At 41.0% G+C, this 18,093-nt stretch overlaps 1 protein-coding gene across 5 annotated transcripts in view; it reads left to right on the plus strand.

The window, feature by feature from the left end:
* Positions 1–18,093, plus strand: part of fam189a2 (family with sequence similarity 189 member A2) — a 29,016-nt gene that overhangs the window by 3,996 nt on the left and 6,927 nt on the right. Inside the window, exons 2-12 of one of the 5 annotated variants that reach the window (XR_001480780.2) lie at positions 1,375–1,431; positions 5,423–5,533; positions 8,998–9,117; positions 9,497–9,604; positions 10,459–10,595; positions 11,366–11,498; positions 12,225–12,282; positions 13,533–13,673; positions 15,069–15,391; positions 16,210–17,039; positions 17,271–18,083. Coding sequence is in view for 3 of the 5 variants with exons in the window: in XM_015367120.2 (XP_015222606.1) it covers positions 1,375–1,431; positions 5,423–5,533; positions 8,998–9,117; positions 9,497–9,604; positions 10,459–10,595; positions 11,366–11,498; positions 12,225–12,282; positions 13,533–13,673; positions 15,069–15,391; positions 16,210–16,431 (1,410 nt within the window). In the remaining 2 variants the exon portion in view is untranslated. Of the gene's footprint in view, positions 1–1,374; positions 1,432–5,422; positions 5,534–8,997; positions 9,118–9,496; positions 9,605–10,458; positions 10,596–11,365; positions 11,499–12,224; positions 12,283–13,532; positions 13,674–15,068; positions 15,392–16,209; positions 18,084–18,093 lie in introns of those variants that run through there. The other 4 variants (XR_001480779.2, XM_015367136.2, XM_015367120.2 and 1 more) reach the window with 4 other exon arrangements.

Below are 18,093 nucleotides of genomic sequence, written 5' to 3' on the forward strand. Positions count from 1 at the left end.
TGACCCTTGTTAGCTGGTGCCAGTTAAGGAATAATGGGTTCAGTTAAGTCACTGATAGTCAATCCTGGAGGGATACTGTGTCACCTGATTTTCATCGCCCCCCAGACTCTTAATGACTGCATCTGAATCAACCTGTTTGCTTAATTGATCCTTATTACTACTGTCCAGGGCTCATTGAAGATTATAAGCTCCTCATTACACCTAGAGTACACTAGTGACCTGCAGTCTCCCAGGGCCAGGAGTGAATGTCACTGAATGAAGTCAGTCTGAGCCTTCCTGGAATACAAACCAGACAATGCCTTGGCTCTACAAGAGCACACACGTACTGTCTTCTTGTATTTTAACTTTTTTAGCTGTTCAGTTGTGCATTCCATCTGTTTTGTTTTATTCTCTCTTGTTGATGTTTAGTTATTGCCGTGGTAAAGCAGCATGCTGGGGGAAAAATAAAGTCAATTCTGAAGAGTAGTGCAAATGGATTGGCTGAAAATGATTTGAGGATGGGATGCTCTTGTTAAGTATTAGAGAAAGTGAGAAGGGAACCAAGTGACACTGTTCTGTTACTCTTATTTTGTGAGGGAGTTCAGTTGGGAACAGATTCCCATTCACCTTGATGGTCTGGAGTCCCATTTCTACAACCAGACATTTACAGGAGTCATTTGAGCGAAGTGTCTTGCCCAGGGGGTACAATAACAGCATCCCACCCGGGGGTTTGAACCCAGTCCTTCCGGATATGTCCACACACGCTACTGCTTAAACATCTAACAGATACAAAGTTGTTTATTCTGATTGAAATAGAAATGCAAATAGTAGGATTTATTCAAAAGTGTAGAATCACATTCAATGGATATTATGTCAAAACTGTAGAGTGGACGAAGTCCTTTATAATACTGTGTACAAGTATGGTCATCATTATATAAAAGTGGCATTGCTGTTCTGGATTCAGTTCAGAGAAGAGTGATCAGGTACGTTCCTGGTCTGAAATGAGCGTTGTACCCCGACAGGCTGACGGAACTGAATCTTGAACAGAGAAGACTACAAGGGGACCCAAAATAAGTGTTCAAAATGTCCAAAGGCATTGATAAAATCAAACCTTTGGACTTGACAGGATCAGTAGTGCAACACAAATAAGAGGACATGAAGGAAAACTAAAGAAAAAAAGCCATTCGAAACTGAGAACAGTTCTTGCTTGAAGCATGGCGCAGGCGTCCTGATCACATTACAAGAACTTTAATCAATTAGCTACTAACAACCGAGTAAGCTAAGTGCTACTGTACTTTTGCGATATGCAAATTAATTGTCTCTCCTTCCCACTTGTGATTACAAAAATGATCTATTTCATACTAGCCTTTTTTATTATTTTCTTTTTGCTTACAGGTCATACTTTCAGGAATAATTGGGTTAACGACATGGAGAAGACCAGTGCTGCTTTTGGTAGGTGACTCTGTCCATGAGTATGTTACTGCCTGTGTGCTTCTGTGATGGGTCTCTGCTGTCATGGCAGCTGCTCTCACAGGATGTCTTTACTGAGGCTTTGTGCTTATCATTCCAGTTGTTTAAATAGATTTTGCATTCGGCTATGTTTTGTAGATACCATCTAAAAATAATTGACTTATATTTTAAAACCCCAGTAAAATCCAGCAATCCTCAAGTCAACATTTTCTCCTCTCTTACCCTTTTAAATTGTAACTGTAATTAAAATTAATGTGAATAATGAATTCTGTAACAATTGCGAAAGGGAACATGTACAAAATGAGTAATTTAACATTACTGATAAGAGTCATGAGGATCTTTTTTTGTCATTGATGGTATATATCTCTATGCATTTGATTTCTTTATAATCAAAATGACCGTAAAAGCATGCAGCTTGTTTTCACTTAACTGTCCTGTTGTAGCCCTAACCCTAATTCTGGCTGTAGCAGGAACATGATTTGTACATACAAATCATTCCTTGTTCCTTTGTTAGTATGAGTTATTAACTCAGCTCCTCATTGGGCTTTCCTATTGACATTCTCCCTCATCTGTATGAATTAACTGTTATCACTGACAGTTGCAGTAGAAGAGTGATTTTAAAGAGTGCTTTCAATTGCAGTATTATAGTTGTGCCAAACTACTTTGTTTTTCATAAAGTTAAAGATTTTTCACATTTTAACTGTCCAAAAAAATAGATAACAGGCCAGTTCAACCTTACCCTTGTTGAAGAGATACTGTCTTTTACATGAAAGATTTGTGGAAGACATTTTTTGGAACCAGGGTACCTAGCAATCCTCCAGTTATGTCCATGCTTGTGTTGCAGCTTTTTAAGTCAAAAGCTTACAGTTACACACCATTTCAGAGCTACATACATTAAGCATTTTAAATCTATATCCGGTCTAACCTAATGGAAGAAAGGGGTTTTGAGTGTGTATGTAGCAATTCAAATGGTGCTTAAAATGTTTTTTTTTAAAACTTTTTCTAGAAGTATTCCAACTTAATGATAAATAAAGAAGCAAATAAAAAATCTCTTATAAACTTGAATGCAAGGCTATTGCATGGTCACATTATAATATATATATATAGAATATATTGTTCTATAATTTATAGTACATGTAACGAAGGCTTGTGTTATAATAACTTTACTCTGAAAAGTGAAGTGTCTTTTCCACTTACGCTATGAAATATTCCATACCTCCAGTCAGGGCATCCAAGAGACAACAGGCTTCTTGGCAAAGCTTGAGTCCCTTAATATGAACATTGCTGAATGGCTCCTTCTTGTGCTTTATGGAGCAGAAACACCCTGTAACCTCTTCTGGTCTTTTGTGTGTTTCTCGGTGTTAGCCAGTCTGTTTCATAGCCTTTATCCGTTGCTACAAACTGTTAACCTGACATATTGCTTTGAGGCTTTCTTACTTTTTTGCTTGATTTAAACTTGTTGTTATGACAGGCGTTGAGTCTTCCTTTTGTAAAATTTGCCTGCTGCTCTTTCCTCTTACTTCCAGATTAATCGTATTCAACTGGATACTGCTGTCAGTTTTTTTTTAAATTTAGTTATTTTTTTATCAAACAATTGTGACCGCATAGTGGCCTCTTTCAAAAAGAAACTTGTTTGTGAACCCTATTGCAAAAAAAAAAGTGATTTTCAAATGAAATTTGAAGTGGAATGCAAACAATCCGTAAGGACAGAGTGTCCAGCCGTTTCTTTGTGAGGCTTTAATGCCAAATAAACTCTTTCTCACAAAAAGTTTCACTTAGGAGTTAAAGTAGCCCTGCCGAGATGATCTTTAAGAATAAGAATTTCTTGGTCAGACCTAAGTATCCGATTCAAAAGAGGAAAGAGATCAGTTAGAATTATCCCACTGCTGGTGCACTGTCTAGCTCACATGACTAATAGTGGCTGTAAGCACAGAGTAGGGACAGGCCTACTTGTGTTGTGATTAGAAGGGTTGGACTATATGTGACAAGCCTCTCCTTTTAGACTTCCTCTGAAGTGCATACATCAGCCATGAATTTCATTTCATTGGTTAGTACAGAGCGTCTTACCAACTGAGGTGTCTGGTTACAGAAATTCAGGAAGTTAAACTGACAGCAACCCTCTGGCAGCATTTCCAAATGGAATCAGTGACCTTTGGATTTGTCTATAGTAGTCTTGCTATTAGAGTTTTAACAATACCAGTGCACAGTATGGCCAGTAGAGATCATTTGGTCATTGTATACCTTTACTAAATTGACTGACTAATGCTGTTAATGGAAATTAATTAGCCTCCATTAAGCACCATTCGTTTGCATTTATTGCCTTTGGGATTAAAGTTTTGTTAATTAATTTCCTTGGTTTGGTCCTTGTCTAATACATCCACAAGCTGCTGTATGTACTGCATAGGTGGTGTTTCTGGTAGAACTTAAATAATCTCAGCACACTGGTGTGAATGCTAGTGGGAGTCACATGGAAGCAGAAAATGTATGTCGTATGTCCTCAACAAAGATCTAAAAATGGTGAACAACAGTAAAAAGGACAATTTACAAAAACATTTTAACAACTGGATTACATTTATATTTCCTTTATATAAGTACTGTAAAACTGTTAATACAGAAAAGTATTTACTTTCCAGTTATTTTCCAAGTTGTGTATAAAGATCACTCTTATTCCACTAAAGTTGGGACTTTCTTAAAAAAAGCTCAATCATCTTTCACATGCAATAAATAAAACAAATGCAGATGCTGTGATGAGCATATTCAAAACTACAGAATCATGGCAAAGTTTACACTGATTGGTGGAGTAGCTGTATAATAACTACGCAGGAAGAGGTGGTGATTGCTGGAGTATATAGTAACAGCATAGGAGCAGGCACTGATTGGTGGAGTGTATAGTAACTACACAGAAAGAGGTGCTGATTGGTGGAGTGTATAGTAACAGCATAGGAGCAGGCACTGACTGGTGGAGTGTATAGTAACAGCATAGGAGCAGGCACTGATTGGTGGAGTGTATAGTAACTGGTACTGATTGGTGGAGACAACAATACAGAACAATTAACTTAGTCACATGACTGACGCTTGGGACAAAATTAGGATACAGATAGCTACGTGATATCTAGTTTCTAGGAAATACAGTGTATCATGTTGACATTGGAGATGTCTTATGAGGACTGTTTTCGTAGCACAGAGCAGGAACCAAATAATCGCAAAAGACGTGAGTGCATTTAGAAAATTACTGAATTAGTCTGTCTTCAATATCAGAGATTCATGCCTTAATTTGAAACTTCAGGAATGTTTATCAGTTTCTTCACCCAAGTACCTCAATTATGTAAAAAATGTCTCCAAACATTCCTAGATAAGGCTATTTTATAAAATGCAAAGGATTAAAGTTTGAACATTTTTATACAAGACTCTAACCATGCTGTGATGTTGTGTAATTGGCATATCAGTACTTGGTGCCCCTCACTTACCCTGATGTTTCCTTTTTTTGTCCAATACTTGTAGAATAATATGCAAGAGATTGTTTATGTACACAGTTTCCCTTGACTTGAACTGCTCCACTAAAGCTTAATGTTTTCCCAGGCTTACTAGATTACTTCTGGAAGGAGCAACTATCACATTCTTATGTGAGTCATGAATCTTCCATATGAAGACGGGGAGATTCAGGAGTTTTAATACTGTATATGCCCATAAATATTAATATTGTGTTCTCTGAACATCAGTTTTTTTTTCATTGGTCGAGGCTTTTGGGTCATAAACAAATCTGTCAAATAACTAATGTGCTTTTATTGACACATCATGAGCTCATCAAGTGGCACAGTGCCCTAAGGAGAAGGTATTTGTAATGACTTGCTTTATAATGTGAGACGCATGGTCCAGTTTCTTTCTGGAGTATTGCCACCGTTTGATGATACTGAAGCACTGCGGCCCAGTGTGCTGCCCATTTCCAGCTGCCATGTCTGTCTCTGTATTGCAGGTGAACCTCTTTGTGCTGCTGTCTGTGGTCTGCGTCCTGCTCAACTTGGCCGGCTTTGTTCTGTGCTGTCAAGGAGCCCAGCTCGTCTCCAGCATGTCCAGCTGCCAGCTGGTAAGTATGGGTCCCAGTTCATGCATCTCTGAGTGCCTGTCTTTGATTATGTGCCCTCTATAAGCAAAAAAATAAAAAAAAACAATAAGCTACAGATACACTTTGGAAGCAAAGGTTTAGCGAGGTGTTCTATTTTGTAACGCCTTGACCTGAAATACCAAGAAAAATGCTAAAATAAGGGTATTATTATTAGAATACCATCATTTTTCAAAGATAAAAGTCTCAATTAGTCATTTTGCATAGGTCACAAAAAACCTTTCACGTTGGATCTGGAAATCCTTTTAAGGAGCGACGCTACCTGTGACTGTTCCTTGACATGCTGAGTGGTATGCAGAAATGTATTCATCTTGTTTACCCAGGACTAGAAGAACCGTGTTCAGCGGATTGATAAAATATAAATGGGGCCTCCAGCATGCCTGGTCTCCCTGGAAGAATAAATGTGCATCTGTGTTGCGTCACACTCTATTTATGGCAAGGGCAGGAAACCAGACACCCTGCAGAGCAGGAAGACAAGCCTCTGGACAGGAGCTCAGAGCAGCCTGCCTCTCAGTACTGAGGCCGAGATCCCCCTTCAGCGCTTCAAGCTGCTCTCTCATCACTTGACGTAGTGTTTCCACACTGGTGGTTATCGTAAAACAGTGGCTAAGCTCGGCACGTTGGCACAGTAGTTGGCGTTGGCTGTGTTGGGGGCCGGGGTTCAATTCTAGATGTGGGGGGCTGTCTGCGTGGAGTGTGTGTGTTCTCCCCATGTTCGTGTGGGTTTCCTCCAGGTGCTCCAGTTTTCTCCCGCAGTCCAAAGACATACTGGCAGGCTAATTGGCTTCTAGGAAATCTGGCCTTAGTGTGAGTGTGTGTGTTGTTGTTGTGTCTCTGTGTGCCCTGTGATGGACTGGCGTCTTGCCTTGTGCCTGTTTCTTGCCCAGAAGAAACAGGCTCTGGCTCCCGTGCAGTTAGATAATGGGACGGACGGATGGTAGCATCCCTACCAGGGAATATATCAATATGCTCAGCAAGCCTTTTAGACCTCCCCCCTTCTTACTGTTTGAGCAGAAAATAATGTTGTGTTCGTAGGGGTTTGACCAAAAGCTTTTCAAAGAGCACTTTAAGACTTTTGTTTTATTGAGCATGACAACATGAGTCCAAATACAAAGCCTACGACTTGGAATCCAAATCCGAAGGGTCTTAGCCTTTGAAGTTGGATTCCAAGATATTTGAATTAATAAATCCTGCCCCAGTTGGAGTTAGAATAATAACAGGATGAATCAAAGATTTGCCACATGTTTTGTGTCATTCTTGAACAGAACGACAGCAGAGAATTATGATGGTGATGGTTGTTTTGTATTTTGAAAATCATTTACGGTGCAGACTCAGCACAGCTGTCACTGGGGAATAAGGCCAGAGACTTGCATTATAGTGAGGAATTGGCACGCCTGACATCTGGCTGACAGCTCTGCCCCACAATCCATTCACTGTCCAGGGATATAACATTTTACCTGTTATAGAACATCTTTTACCTGTTTTAGAGGTAGTAACAGTAGTACTCCGATCCCTTTTTCAGTATCTTTGAAAATCTCTTTACTTCTGATGGATATTTGTTTGTGGGGAACTTGAAAATAAACTTAAAATACACAGGATCCGGTGACATTATTAGAGCACATCAGCAAACATCACACTAAAGACGTTTCTCACAAGTTTTACTTGGTAGTATAAATTTTCTTTCAGGATCAGAGTCCTTTCCATAGTCAGGAAAATATACTGAGCATCCAAACATATGACCCCATTTGTAATTTTAGAAAAACAAAAACATTTGGATTTTGGATGTAGATTAAATGTTTTTGGTGGCATTTTGATTATGCCATGATTGGGTGTTCATGATTGGCCATGATGCACCCTAATAACATTAACTGATTCATAACCACTGAAGCATCTCATTAGTGAGGATCTTGATGATAATAATAATTCCTTACATTTATATAGCGCTTTTCTGGACACTCCACTCAAAGCGCTTTACAGGTAACGGGGACTCCCCTCCACCACCACCAATGTGCAGCATCCACCTGGTTGATGTGACGCCAGCCATAGTGCGCCAGAACGCTCATCACACATCAGCTATTAGTGGGGAGGAGAACAGAGTGATGATGCCAAACCATAGATGTGGATTATTAGGAGGCCATGATTGGTAAGAGCCAATGAGAAATTTGGCCAGGGTGCCGGGGTAACACCCCTACTCTTTTTGAGAAATGTCCTGGGATTTTTAATGACCACATAGAGTTAGAACCCCAGTTTTACGTCTCATCCAAAGGACGGTGCCTTTTTACAGTATAATGTCCCCATCACTATACTGAGGCATTATGACCCACAAAGACCACAGGGTGAGGGCCCCTGCTGGCCCCACTAACACCTCTTCCAGCAGCAACCTAAGCTTTTCCCAGGAGGTCTCCCATCCAGGTACTGACCGGGCTCACACCTGCTGAGCTTCAGTGGGTTGCCAGTTGTGAATTGCTGGGTGATAGGCCCACGGATGATCAAGTAATTTAACCTGGTGAAAGTCAAGTCTGGTAAAAATCAAGAATGATGATGTGGTACTTATGGTGGAAACAACACTTCTGTGCCACTGGTACATGGTGCAGTGGTGCCAGATTGTCTGTAGTGCATGCCACCCTGACAGGCCTTTGTGAGTGTGATACAGATGTGCAGAGCAGTACACCAACTGTTGTGCTGTTGTGTGCAACAGACAGATTGATGGGGCAATCGAAGTGCGATGGTCTGGTTTCGTCCATTTCACTTGATGGCAGCGTGGCGCTGCTTTGATCGTGTCCTGGTACCTTACTTGCTGCCCTTTCTGTAGGCCTGGTGTGATGACATTCCAGGAGGGCAGCACGCTCATTTCTCGTTTATATGGTTTGTTCAAAGTTACTAAGTTTATAAAACTGTAAGATTTTTCATAATGTGTGGACATATGTTATGGATACCATAACCAGCATGGATACCAGAAACATCCATGACATTAACCATGATTGAAGGCACTGGAACCTAACGGAACCTTATTCAGATGGAGTGTTCAGGCGTACCTTAGGAAATGTGGAAAGTTATTTATAAACTGCAGATTCCTGAAGGTTCTCTCTTTAGGCTTGCTGAGACATTGCAAATGTAATAGCAATACAGACAGAGAAGAAAAGGTGATTGGGAGATCCATTTGCATGTCCAACTTCCTTCAGATTATTTGCTAGGAAGGTCCAATGTTTCTATAACACGCTTCAGAGTGATTGTTTCACTTTTGGCGAATTCTTTGTTGGAATCCAAGCAATGAAGTTTATATAGCATACTTGGAGTGGGCTGATTTACATGTTCTTGTAAGGAGTGTGAAACGCAGCCGGCTTCCTCTGGTGTCCACTCTTATCACAGACGTGAGTTGGGAAGTCTTGCCTGGAGTCTGATGAAGTGATTTGTCTGTTCCTGCTCAGAGTGAAGTGGGGGATGTGTGTCAGTGCTGTGCAGACACTCAGAGTGCCAAGTGTCCGGAAGAGAAGCTCTTAAAGCTGTACCCTGGGAATTCCTGCAGTACCATGCGCATGCTGTTGAAGGTATGAGCAAAAGAGCAAAATTGAGTCAAATGCCTTTACTTAAATGTTGCTTTTTCTTTATTATGTTGTTATAAAATTGAAAGGATCATTATTTGGCCCATCGTTTTTCTGTACATACATGTACCAGAGTACGTAGTCTGATGGTATTTTTTAAGTCTGCTGTATAAGGATGTACGTAGTACTGTTTAAAATGAGTATGAATCTGAATAGAATAATTGAATTATTTTAAACCGATACCACTGTGAATTGTAACTATATAAAATGAAATGCAATAATACAACACAGGTTTTTATTAATTTTACTTTCAAGAACTATGTTCTGTATTAGGGGTACTTTCAATCTGAAATTAAGTTTATTTTCTTCCTTTGGCTTTTTCTAGAAAGTTCTGTTTGCCCTCTGTGCTCTGAATGCACTGACAACAGCTGTATGCTTAGTGGCCGCAGCCTTAAGATACCTCCAGATATTTGCAGCACGAAGACCCTGCATAGTAAGTGAGTGATAGCTGTACCTTACAGCAACAATCACGCACGTTGGGTTTATTTTGGTCCATTATTGAAATTAATTTTGCAATTAATTAATTGCCATGTCAGAACTTTATTTAAGGGAAAAGGTTTAGTATATTTATTTTGATGCTGACCAGGAATTACAATGTAGAAAAAGAAACAATAGTGAGAACACGTGGTTCTTTTCAAACTTTGCAAATTTACATTGCCCATTTAAAAAAAAAAATGTAATACCTAGTTCTTTAGTCAATAAAATAAAAGTCATCATACTCAGGCAAACACTCTGAATGTGTCTATCTCATCCCCTCCATTGTGAATTTCTACTACGTCTGTCTGGGATGTCAGAGATGCCTCTGTGTCCCCAGGTGTAAAAGTAACACACTTTAGAAATCTTTCATCTCTGCTGCAATATCGCTCTTAAACAATGTAAAGTAACTCTTATCTCCTGTAACACTATGGCCCCATCCTCTCTGTTGGTAATGTTTGTCTATCCTTGTTGTTTTGTTATATTGGACTGTGTTGTAAAACCAATGACCCCCCAGGTGATAATAAAGCTTGACTTGAATAGGATTTGCACTGATAAACAAGCTTAAAATATGTTCCGGGTCACCAAAAGAGAGTTATTTTCTTATATGATTGGGGTTAAACTAGTCTCTTAATCAGATGCAGGAAAGTGAAAGTTCTAGCCCCCAAAATGACAAGGAATAAATAAAATCTCCCACTAACATTACAATACGATGTTTGAACGCAGATCCTCCTCCGTGTGTGTTATTCTGACTCGTGAGGGCCTTGTCCTCGTGGCTTGGGCCCCTCCTGAGAAATCGCTTGTTCTTCTTAGCAGGATGAGCCCCGTCCCACTGTGGAGGAAGGAGAAGAGCCGGCCCGTGTCCCAGACCCCGATGAGTTTGTTCCTCCAGTTCCTCCCCCTTCCTACTTCTCCACCTTTTACTCCTACACCCCTCGGCTGGCCCGCAGGTGTGTGCTCTGTGCCTTGGCTGCCCTGAGCTCCCGGCTCTCCTTGCTCGTGCCTCCGGGGCCATCATTCGCCTGGTGATTTCCTGGGAAGTGTGACGTGTGACGTGTGACGTGTGACGTGTGACGTGTGACGTGTGACGTGTGACGTGTGACGTGTGACGTGTGACGTGTGACGTGTGACGTACAGAGCAGTAAGGATCTGTAAGAAATAAATGAGTAAGTTGAGGTGTGGTGGTAGCCTACAGGCTGTGTCACCATTTATCTGTAGGTCGTTAGGTCCATCACTGCTCGTTACATCGGCCACTTTCGTGGACCACAGTTTCAGTTGCATCAGGGCGCACTTGAAAACTAGGCAGAAAGTCACCGCTTTGAAATCGGGTAAGTTAGGATTTGAAAAGAGCTATTCAACTCACATATGGGCAACCGATTTCTAGAGCTGATGGAACCAAGGGATTCTTTCAGCCGTTTCTTGATGGTGAGTAATAACTGCACCTGCACTGTAAAGTGGCCACTTTAATGATGCTGACAGTTCCTTGTTTAAAGTAGGTCCTCTTATTTTCTTTTGATTATTAGCAGAGACGTTATACATAATCATATGGCAACTGAGAATTAATTTCAGTTCTTCTGAGTGTTTTGGTCATTCTTGGCCAAATATCTAGCTGTGCTTTGGCATCTCTCTGCAAGGTTTGCCCTTTATTCTTTTGATGATTGTAATTTTAAATGAACTTTAATGTCATGTCAAATGAAATCCGTCAATCTCTTTCAAACAGAATGTTTGGCAACAGCGTGATTCCTCTGCCTCATATCTACGGAGCCAGAATAAAAGGGGTTGAAGTATTTTGTCCTCTGGATCCTCCACCCCCCTATGAAACTGTGGCAAACCAATCCGATAACACAGAGCAGGTATTTCAGCCACTCTGCATAAATTCTTACATGCAGGTGAACTAACAAAATTATTACACCAAATCAAAATCATATTTGCAGAATTCTGTCAATTTCCTGCTTTTTTTGTGAGGAAAACGGTACGGTGATATTCCTTATTTTGTTCTGTAGTTTTAAAGATGTTAAGGGCGATGTGTAAACATTTCTCTTTGAGAGCTAACATACCAAATCCGTCTGCTTATTAAAACAATACTTCTATGTGTTTTTTTCCATGCCTGGAAATATCCATGCCTTTTTTGTTTCACTCCATGCCACTTTTCAGATATACTGTTTGAAGGACCCACAGATGAACATGCTTCAGTACTGTTTGCATTGTAAGAGACGGGAAAGTTTAGCAGTACAGTACATCTGGTCTTTGTTACCTTCTCCCTGTAAGTCCTCTGTCATTTCTGAGGATTAGGCTTCGGTTTCTAATTGAAACAGGCACCGAATTGTTACAACATGTGACTAAGTGATTACATATTCTATTTTAAAATGAATTTAGAATATGCAAATTACCTTCATTACATGAACTTCAAGCAGCTTCATTACATTTTCCTAGTTTAAACCCAAGACCTACAAGGACAAAGTCTAATTAACTGTTTAAGAGTGTGAAAAACTCTATTTTACTTACACACATAACACACTGACTGAATTTATTGGGATGCGTGTTCTGTCCAAAGCCAATCATTTTCTTTTATTTCTCAGGGTGCTGCAGCTGAAGTCGCAGAACTGACAGGGGGTTTAATCGAAACATCAGACACAGGTTCGTCTCATGGATATGAATTAAATTTCTGTCTTCATTGCTGACAATCCAGAGTGTGGGCAGAATTAAATACACTCACTCGCCAATTTACTTAAGTGTTGGTTTCTGCGAATCTTTATACACCCCAAATTTTACAGAAGTTGGAATCAACCCTTTCTTAGCCATCGTGTGCATACAGTTTTAATGTATATAGTAGGAAAAATTACCATTCACATTTCTAAATATATATATATTGTGTAATAAAAATATAATAAATATTTTATAATTACAATAATTAAACACTAATCATAGCATACCCTTATAAAATATACAGTACAGTAAAAAATTAAACATTGAAGAGAGAATTACCTTGGATGAAATTATAAATACTGTGCTGTACAGTACATATCATTCACCTATTACTGCCAGGTGCAGTAATTAAACAAAATAAAACACGCATAAAAATAAAATTGCTTTGGGTGCTTCCCTGTCATGACTGCAACATGGGTTACTCACCGTTTTCAGTGAAAAAGAGACTGCGGTGTACAACAGAGCCCAGGAGGATGCTGGTAGAAACGCCATAACACTTACCGCACTATTTACTCTTTACATACTGTATCAGACAGGAACATTCCTGAGCTGGACAATTGTATGACAAGATGCAGGAGAGTCTTTCACATAAATTCGAATTCACGCGAGTCGAGACTTGTGTGCCCAGGGAAGAGAGTGTAGGGGGAAGGACACGGGACGAGCACCACAGTATTACTGACCACAAAAACATCTGCTTTTTTTTTTTTAACAATCTCATTGTATGGAAGTTATAGGAAATTGAAAGCTGTTTTTGAATGCTCATTCATAACTTCTTATTTTTATGTTACCAGGAATAAAAACAACGTTCAGGGAATATTTGTATTCCACTGAAGGAAATCCACCATTTACACATCAGCTCTTGCATATCAAACATTTGTTCAGAATGAGCAGAGGTCATTTCTACAGAAGGACTATACTAGCATTGCTGGATATATGTCATCATAGTTAGTAATTACTGTTTTCTGTATGCTGAGCATGGTCATCTGTACTTAAACCATTACCAGGAAACAGAAGCTATTGAACTAAACAGAACAAATCTGGATAATTTGGCGACTGATCAGCTGTTAAAGTTTTAGAGTGTGTATGCTTTACTGATGAATGGAAAGGAAAATTTCTTTTTTGAATCTAGTAGTTTTTAGTCTTGGTGCATGGGGCTGTAATTCATGTTCTGGTGTCTATAGATGGTTGCTGCCAGGCCTCGAATACTCTCCTATCACAGCCTAAACCTGGACAGGTCTCAGGAGTGGCATGTAGAAGATCTTGCAGACAACTCTTAAGAAGATCAAATAGTGACCCAGTGCTGTTGGATGTGACCACTAAAGGTATGAATATGGAAATTTGTGCTCTGTTCTTTCTTAGAAGGCGAAGGCCTGGTTATGAACCGTTTACTATTGATTGTCGCTATAGAAGGCGAACAGTTTTCTGAACTTTGTCTAGACATTGAAGGGCCTTTTTACTTTTAAATTAAAATAGAAGACGGTGCAAACGTAATTTCTAGAGCAAATATTGGTATATTTCTTAGATGTGTAAAGGGAAAGTCAAAGGAAAATTGTGTTTTTTAATGCACATGGGAACCCACACTGCAAACACACCAGACAGACTTCAAGCTCATTATCCCTTTTCAAACACAGTTCAGGACAGTCTGAACACTAAATGTGTTTAAAGGCTGTAACATGTAAGATGCAACAGGGGTGCAATGTGTTAACACTGCAGTGATTCATACATAACATGATGAATATGAAAACCTTGTGCAGTACAGCTTTAGCACATATGTAATAATAATAATAATAATAATAATAATAATAATAATAATAAAACTTTATTTTATATAGCGCCTATAAAGGTGGCTTCTCAAAGCGCTTTACAGGATTACAATAACAATAAATAAGAAGATTTCACAAGATAAGACACAATTACAATTACAACAATACAACAATAACAATAGAGGAGACCGTGGAAGGTGGTATTAAGAAGAGCAGAGGGGTGAAGAATGGAACCAGTTAAGTAAAGGCTTTTCTGAAGAAGAAGGTTTTGAGTCTGGATTTGAAGGAGTTTAGAGAAGGTGGCTCTCTAATATCCTTGGGCAAAGAGTTCCAGAGCTTGTGGGCATAACAGGAGAAGGCTCTGTCGCCCATACAATGTAGACGGGCTTGGGGGACAGTAAGGAGGGCAGAATTTGAGGAGCAGAGGTTGCGAGGTGGGGAGTAGGGTGATAAAAGTTCAGACGGGTATTGAGGTGCCAAGCCATGTAAAGCCTTATAGGTGAGCATGAGGATTTTAAAGTCTACGCGGAATTTGACTGGAAGCCAGTGCAAGTCCTCTTTCCAAAGAAACACTGGTGTACCTGCAGATCTGTAGCCTGAAATCCAGCTGTTTGTCACCACTGGGCAGCCCAGTGCCAGGATGCATTCATTGGCTGCTCGAATCGACAAGCTGGTGCTACAGATTGGATTAGTCTATAACATGACAGGCAGGCGGCTCTTACAGTATGTCTGTCTAGAAATTGCTGTTTGTGTTTGCCCCTTCATTGTGGATCTTGCCCTCTTACAGCCGCTGCCAGAGATGTTAGGTCTTCTTTGAATATAGCTCCTAAAGCCTTCACTAAGGCAGCTGTTTAACGTGCTACGCGCCATTAGGAAATGTTGTGAGGGTCAGTTAATAATTGTGTTTTCAGATGCAGCAGGACTAGGGACGGCCTCTTTTCTTACACTGCGCAGAACCTCTCCCCCCCTCTTGTCCTCTGTCCCCGGCAGTGCTGAGCTGTGAGGCCGCCACTCAGACCGAAGCACGTCCAGAGCTGGCGACGGTCACCTTGCGCCGCGGCCGGCGGTACCAGGGGCCGCGGCGGCCCAGGCCCAGCTCCCTGGTCGATTATCAGAGCTACAGGGACACCAAGCAGCTGGTGGCCCAGTTCCTGGAGCACTCGCCCTGCAGCATGACCCCCGAGGTGCAGGAGGTGGTGAACAGCATCAAGACGGTGTTGAGGTCGGACCAGGAGCACATGGAGGAGGCGGTGCTGAGCGCCAGCTTCATTGACCAGGTCAGCGCCTGCGATTCCTCTGACTACTGAACCTTCTGCTCCGTCTGTCACAGTCAAATGTGATATCAGGCAGTTATACAACTGGAGACATGGTCTTCAAAATCGAATGGAAAAAATAAAGGAGGGGATTGTATAGTAGTTGCGGCTGGTGCAATTCAGCTGATTGTGCATCCTGGGTTAGTAGTGGCCTGGCTGCTCAAATGCAGAGTATCATCTACCCATTTTTCTTAATGGACACAGGTTTGTGCAGAATTATAATATATAACAAGAAATGTTTCTTTACAATATTAATATTTTAGGGGGGTATACTGTATTGTAAATATTGTAGTTGTTCCTCTTTCTGTGGTCAGAAATTTGGATTTTTTCTGTTGGTGTGTAAAAGCCCTGTCTTAGTGAACAACAGAAATGTCCTATCAGTGAAGAAAATCCCAGATATGAACCCTGGACTTTTAACTGGTTTAAGGAATCGGAATTCTTGTTAGTCTTAGAAAACATTAACATTTTGTCTCATTGACAACATGACACAAGACCAGAATTCTAGGAAGATACAAGAGACAAGTACAGGAAAAGGGAGATGGTATTTTTTTGATGATTTCTATATTTTTTACAGTACATCTAGTTATAAATGCATTCTGTGGTTCCCAGAGTGAATCACTTATTTGAGACATTGCCGCCCTTCTACAGAGGACTGTAAAGGGCGTTAAAGGGCCCTGTGATTCTCTTTCAGACTAACTCCGATTCCACAGTCTCACTGTGTCCTTCTCCACTAACTCGTGCCTGTCCTCAGACTTTGCGGGTGTGTCTCTGTGAACCCCCAGGTGATAACCGGCTCCCAGGCGCGTCGGCCGCAGCCCTCTCCTGAGAGGACTGTGCACACGTTGCCCTCGAGGAAGCGCCCGGGGCTGCTCCACCTGCACAGCTGCGGGGACCTCAGCACCTTCACGGCAGCCGAGCCCCAGCCCGCGGAGCGCAGGAGACCCAGGGCCGCGCAGGATCGTCCGCGCAGCCTCATCGGGGTCTTCAGAGAGACGGTGCTTTGAGCCCTCCACAGACATCCAGCGCACAGGAAACCAACCGTTGTTGGAACGTCACTAAAAGCCAGATGAAAAAACACCGCTTTCAGCCCTGCTGGCCTCAGTATAAAGTACAGCAGAGGAGGCCATCAGGGAGTGTGTGCAGTGTCCTGTGAGGATTGGCTTGGGCTTTTATCAGTGGTTTAGTTGTCTCACCTGTGTAAACTACTTTTAAAAACAACATGAAAACATGAAAGAAACATGAACGTTTTATCATAAGAAATTGGCAGAATTATGTTATTAAGGATAAGGGTTCATTCATTTTATGAATTTGGAACCTACAAATGTTTGTCCTTTCTGTAAGCTCTCCTATTGGGATTGTCCAGTGCTGGGCTCCTGGCTGACCACAACAACCCCTGCAGCAGCATGGGAAAGCCAAGGCAGACCACTGTCTCTCACCGAGCTGTTTTGTCACCCACAAGGTCGACGGTGCCTTACAGGAGAGTTAGCATGGATCGCCGGAGCAATGCTCCTCTCTCAGGGCCTGGCTAGTCCCAGTGAGCCCTGCTGAGACAAGAATCCACTGTTCTGCTCCCCCCAACCCCTGTGACATCTGGCCAATTACTCACACACAGGTAACGTCTGAACGCCCTGCAAGTGATTGCTGGGTGTGGATACACTGTGCTATCCTCGTCTGTCCAAACATTTTGTATCCAGTTACAGACGCTGACTCACCTCTGGATTAGGTACAGATCTTCCGAATCTTATCCGGCTGAGGAACTCGATAAATTAGTGTAAAATTGACATGCCATACACTGAATGAAAAAAAGCAAAGGTTTAAAAAATACTGTGTTTTTCCCCAACAGTATAAGGAAGACGTCTCAGATGCCGTAGCCATTACAGTCAAGCGAGCTGGGCCAAGCTTTGATCTTTTCCTGCCAGTGCCTTTTAAATATTCAAATGTCGATCCGATGTACCTGCATCTCCACACTGTAAATAGCATCAGGGCTCATGTGGTGAGTTTCAGCACTTTTCTTTCAGTAGACTTCTCAAGGGCATGTGAGCTCCAGGGGCAGGAGACATCACACATTTAGTTTCCTGTCCATGCATGTTTAATGCCCCACGAGCAAGCCTGTTTCAATTCTTACATTCACTTCGTTAGCAATTATAAATGTCCTCTTAATGTTGTATTGTGCCAAATCTATATTTAATGACATTAACCAAAACTACAGAAGGGAATTAAGATTTGTATTCTTTTTAAAAAGCAGCTCCCCGTATATTCATATTAATAGTAGTTGCTTGCATTTGTATAGTGCTTCTTCATCCCCAAAGGGTATTTCCAAGCGCTACTGAAACCGGTGCTGTAAAAATATGTACTTCTTGCTCAGTGGAATAGTGTTCTTTATGTGCATCACAGATGAGACTCCCAAGTGTGCGTGTGTAGTTTTATGCAAAGAAAGTTCAACATCTGTGGTACTTTCATTAAAGTGCCTTATAAATCTTGCAACAATTAAAAAAAAAAAAAGACTGTGCCATTCTTTTGGAATTGGATGAGTATTTGTATATGACAAAATGGCTGGTAAATTTGTCTTGTTTTTCTAAATGAATGCACAGAATCATTGTTTTCCCCAAAATAATTATATGTGGCTTTGTTCTGAAAATAAACACCAAAACTATAAGAGGAAGTGC

The sequence above is a fragment of the Lepisosteus oculatus genome, chromosome 3 (assembly GCF_040954835.1).
Source record: "Lepisosteus oculatus isolate fLepOcu1 chromosome 3, fLepOcu1.hap2, whole genome shotgun sequence".
NCBI classification, from domain to species: domain Eukaryota; kingdom Metazoa; phylum Chordata; class Actinopteri; order Semionotiformes; family Lepisosteidae; genus Lepisosteus; species Lepisosteus oculatus.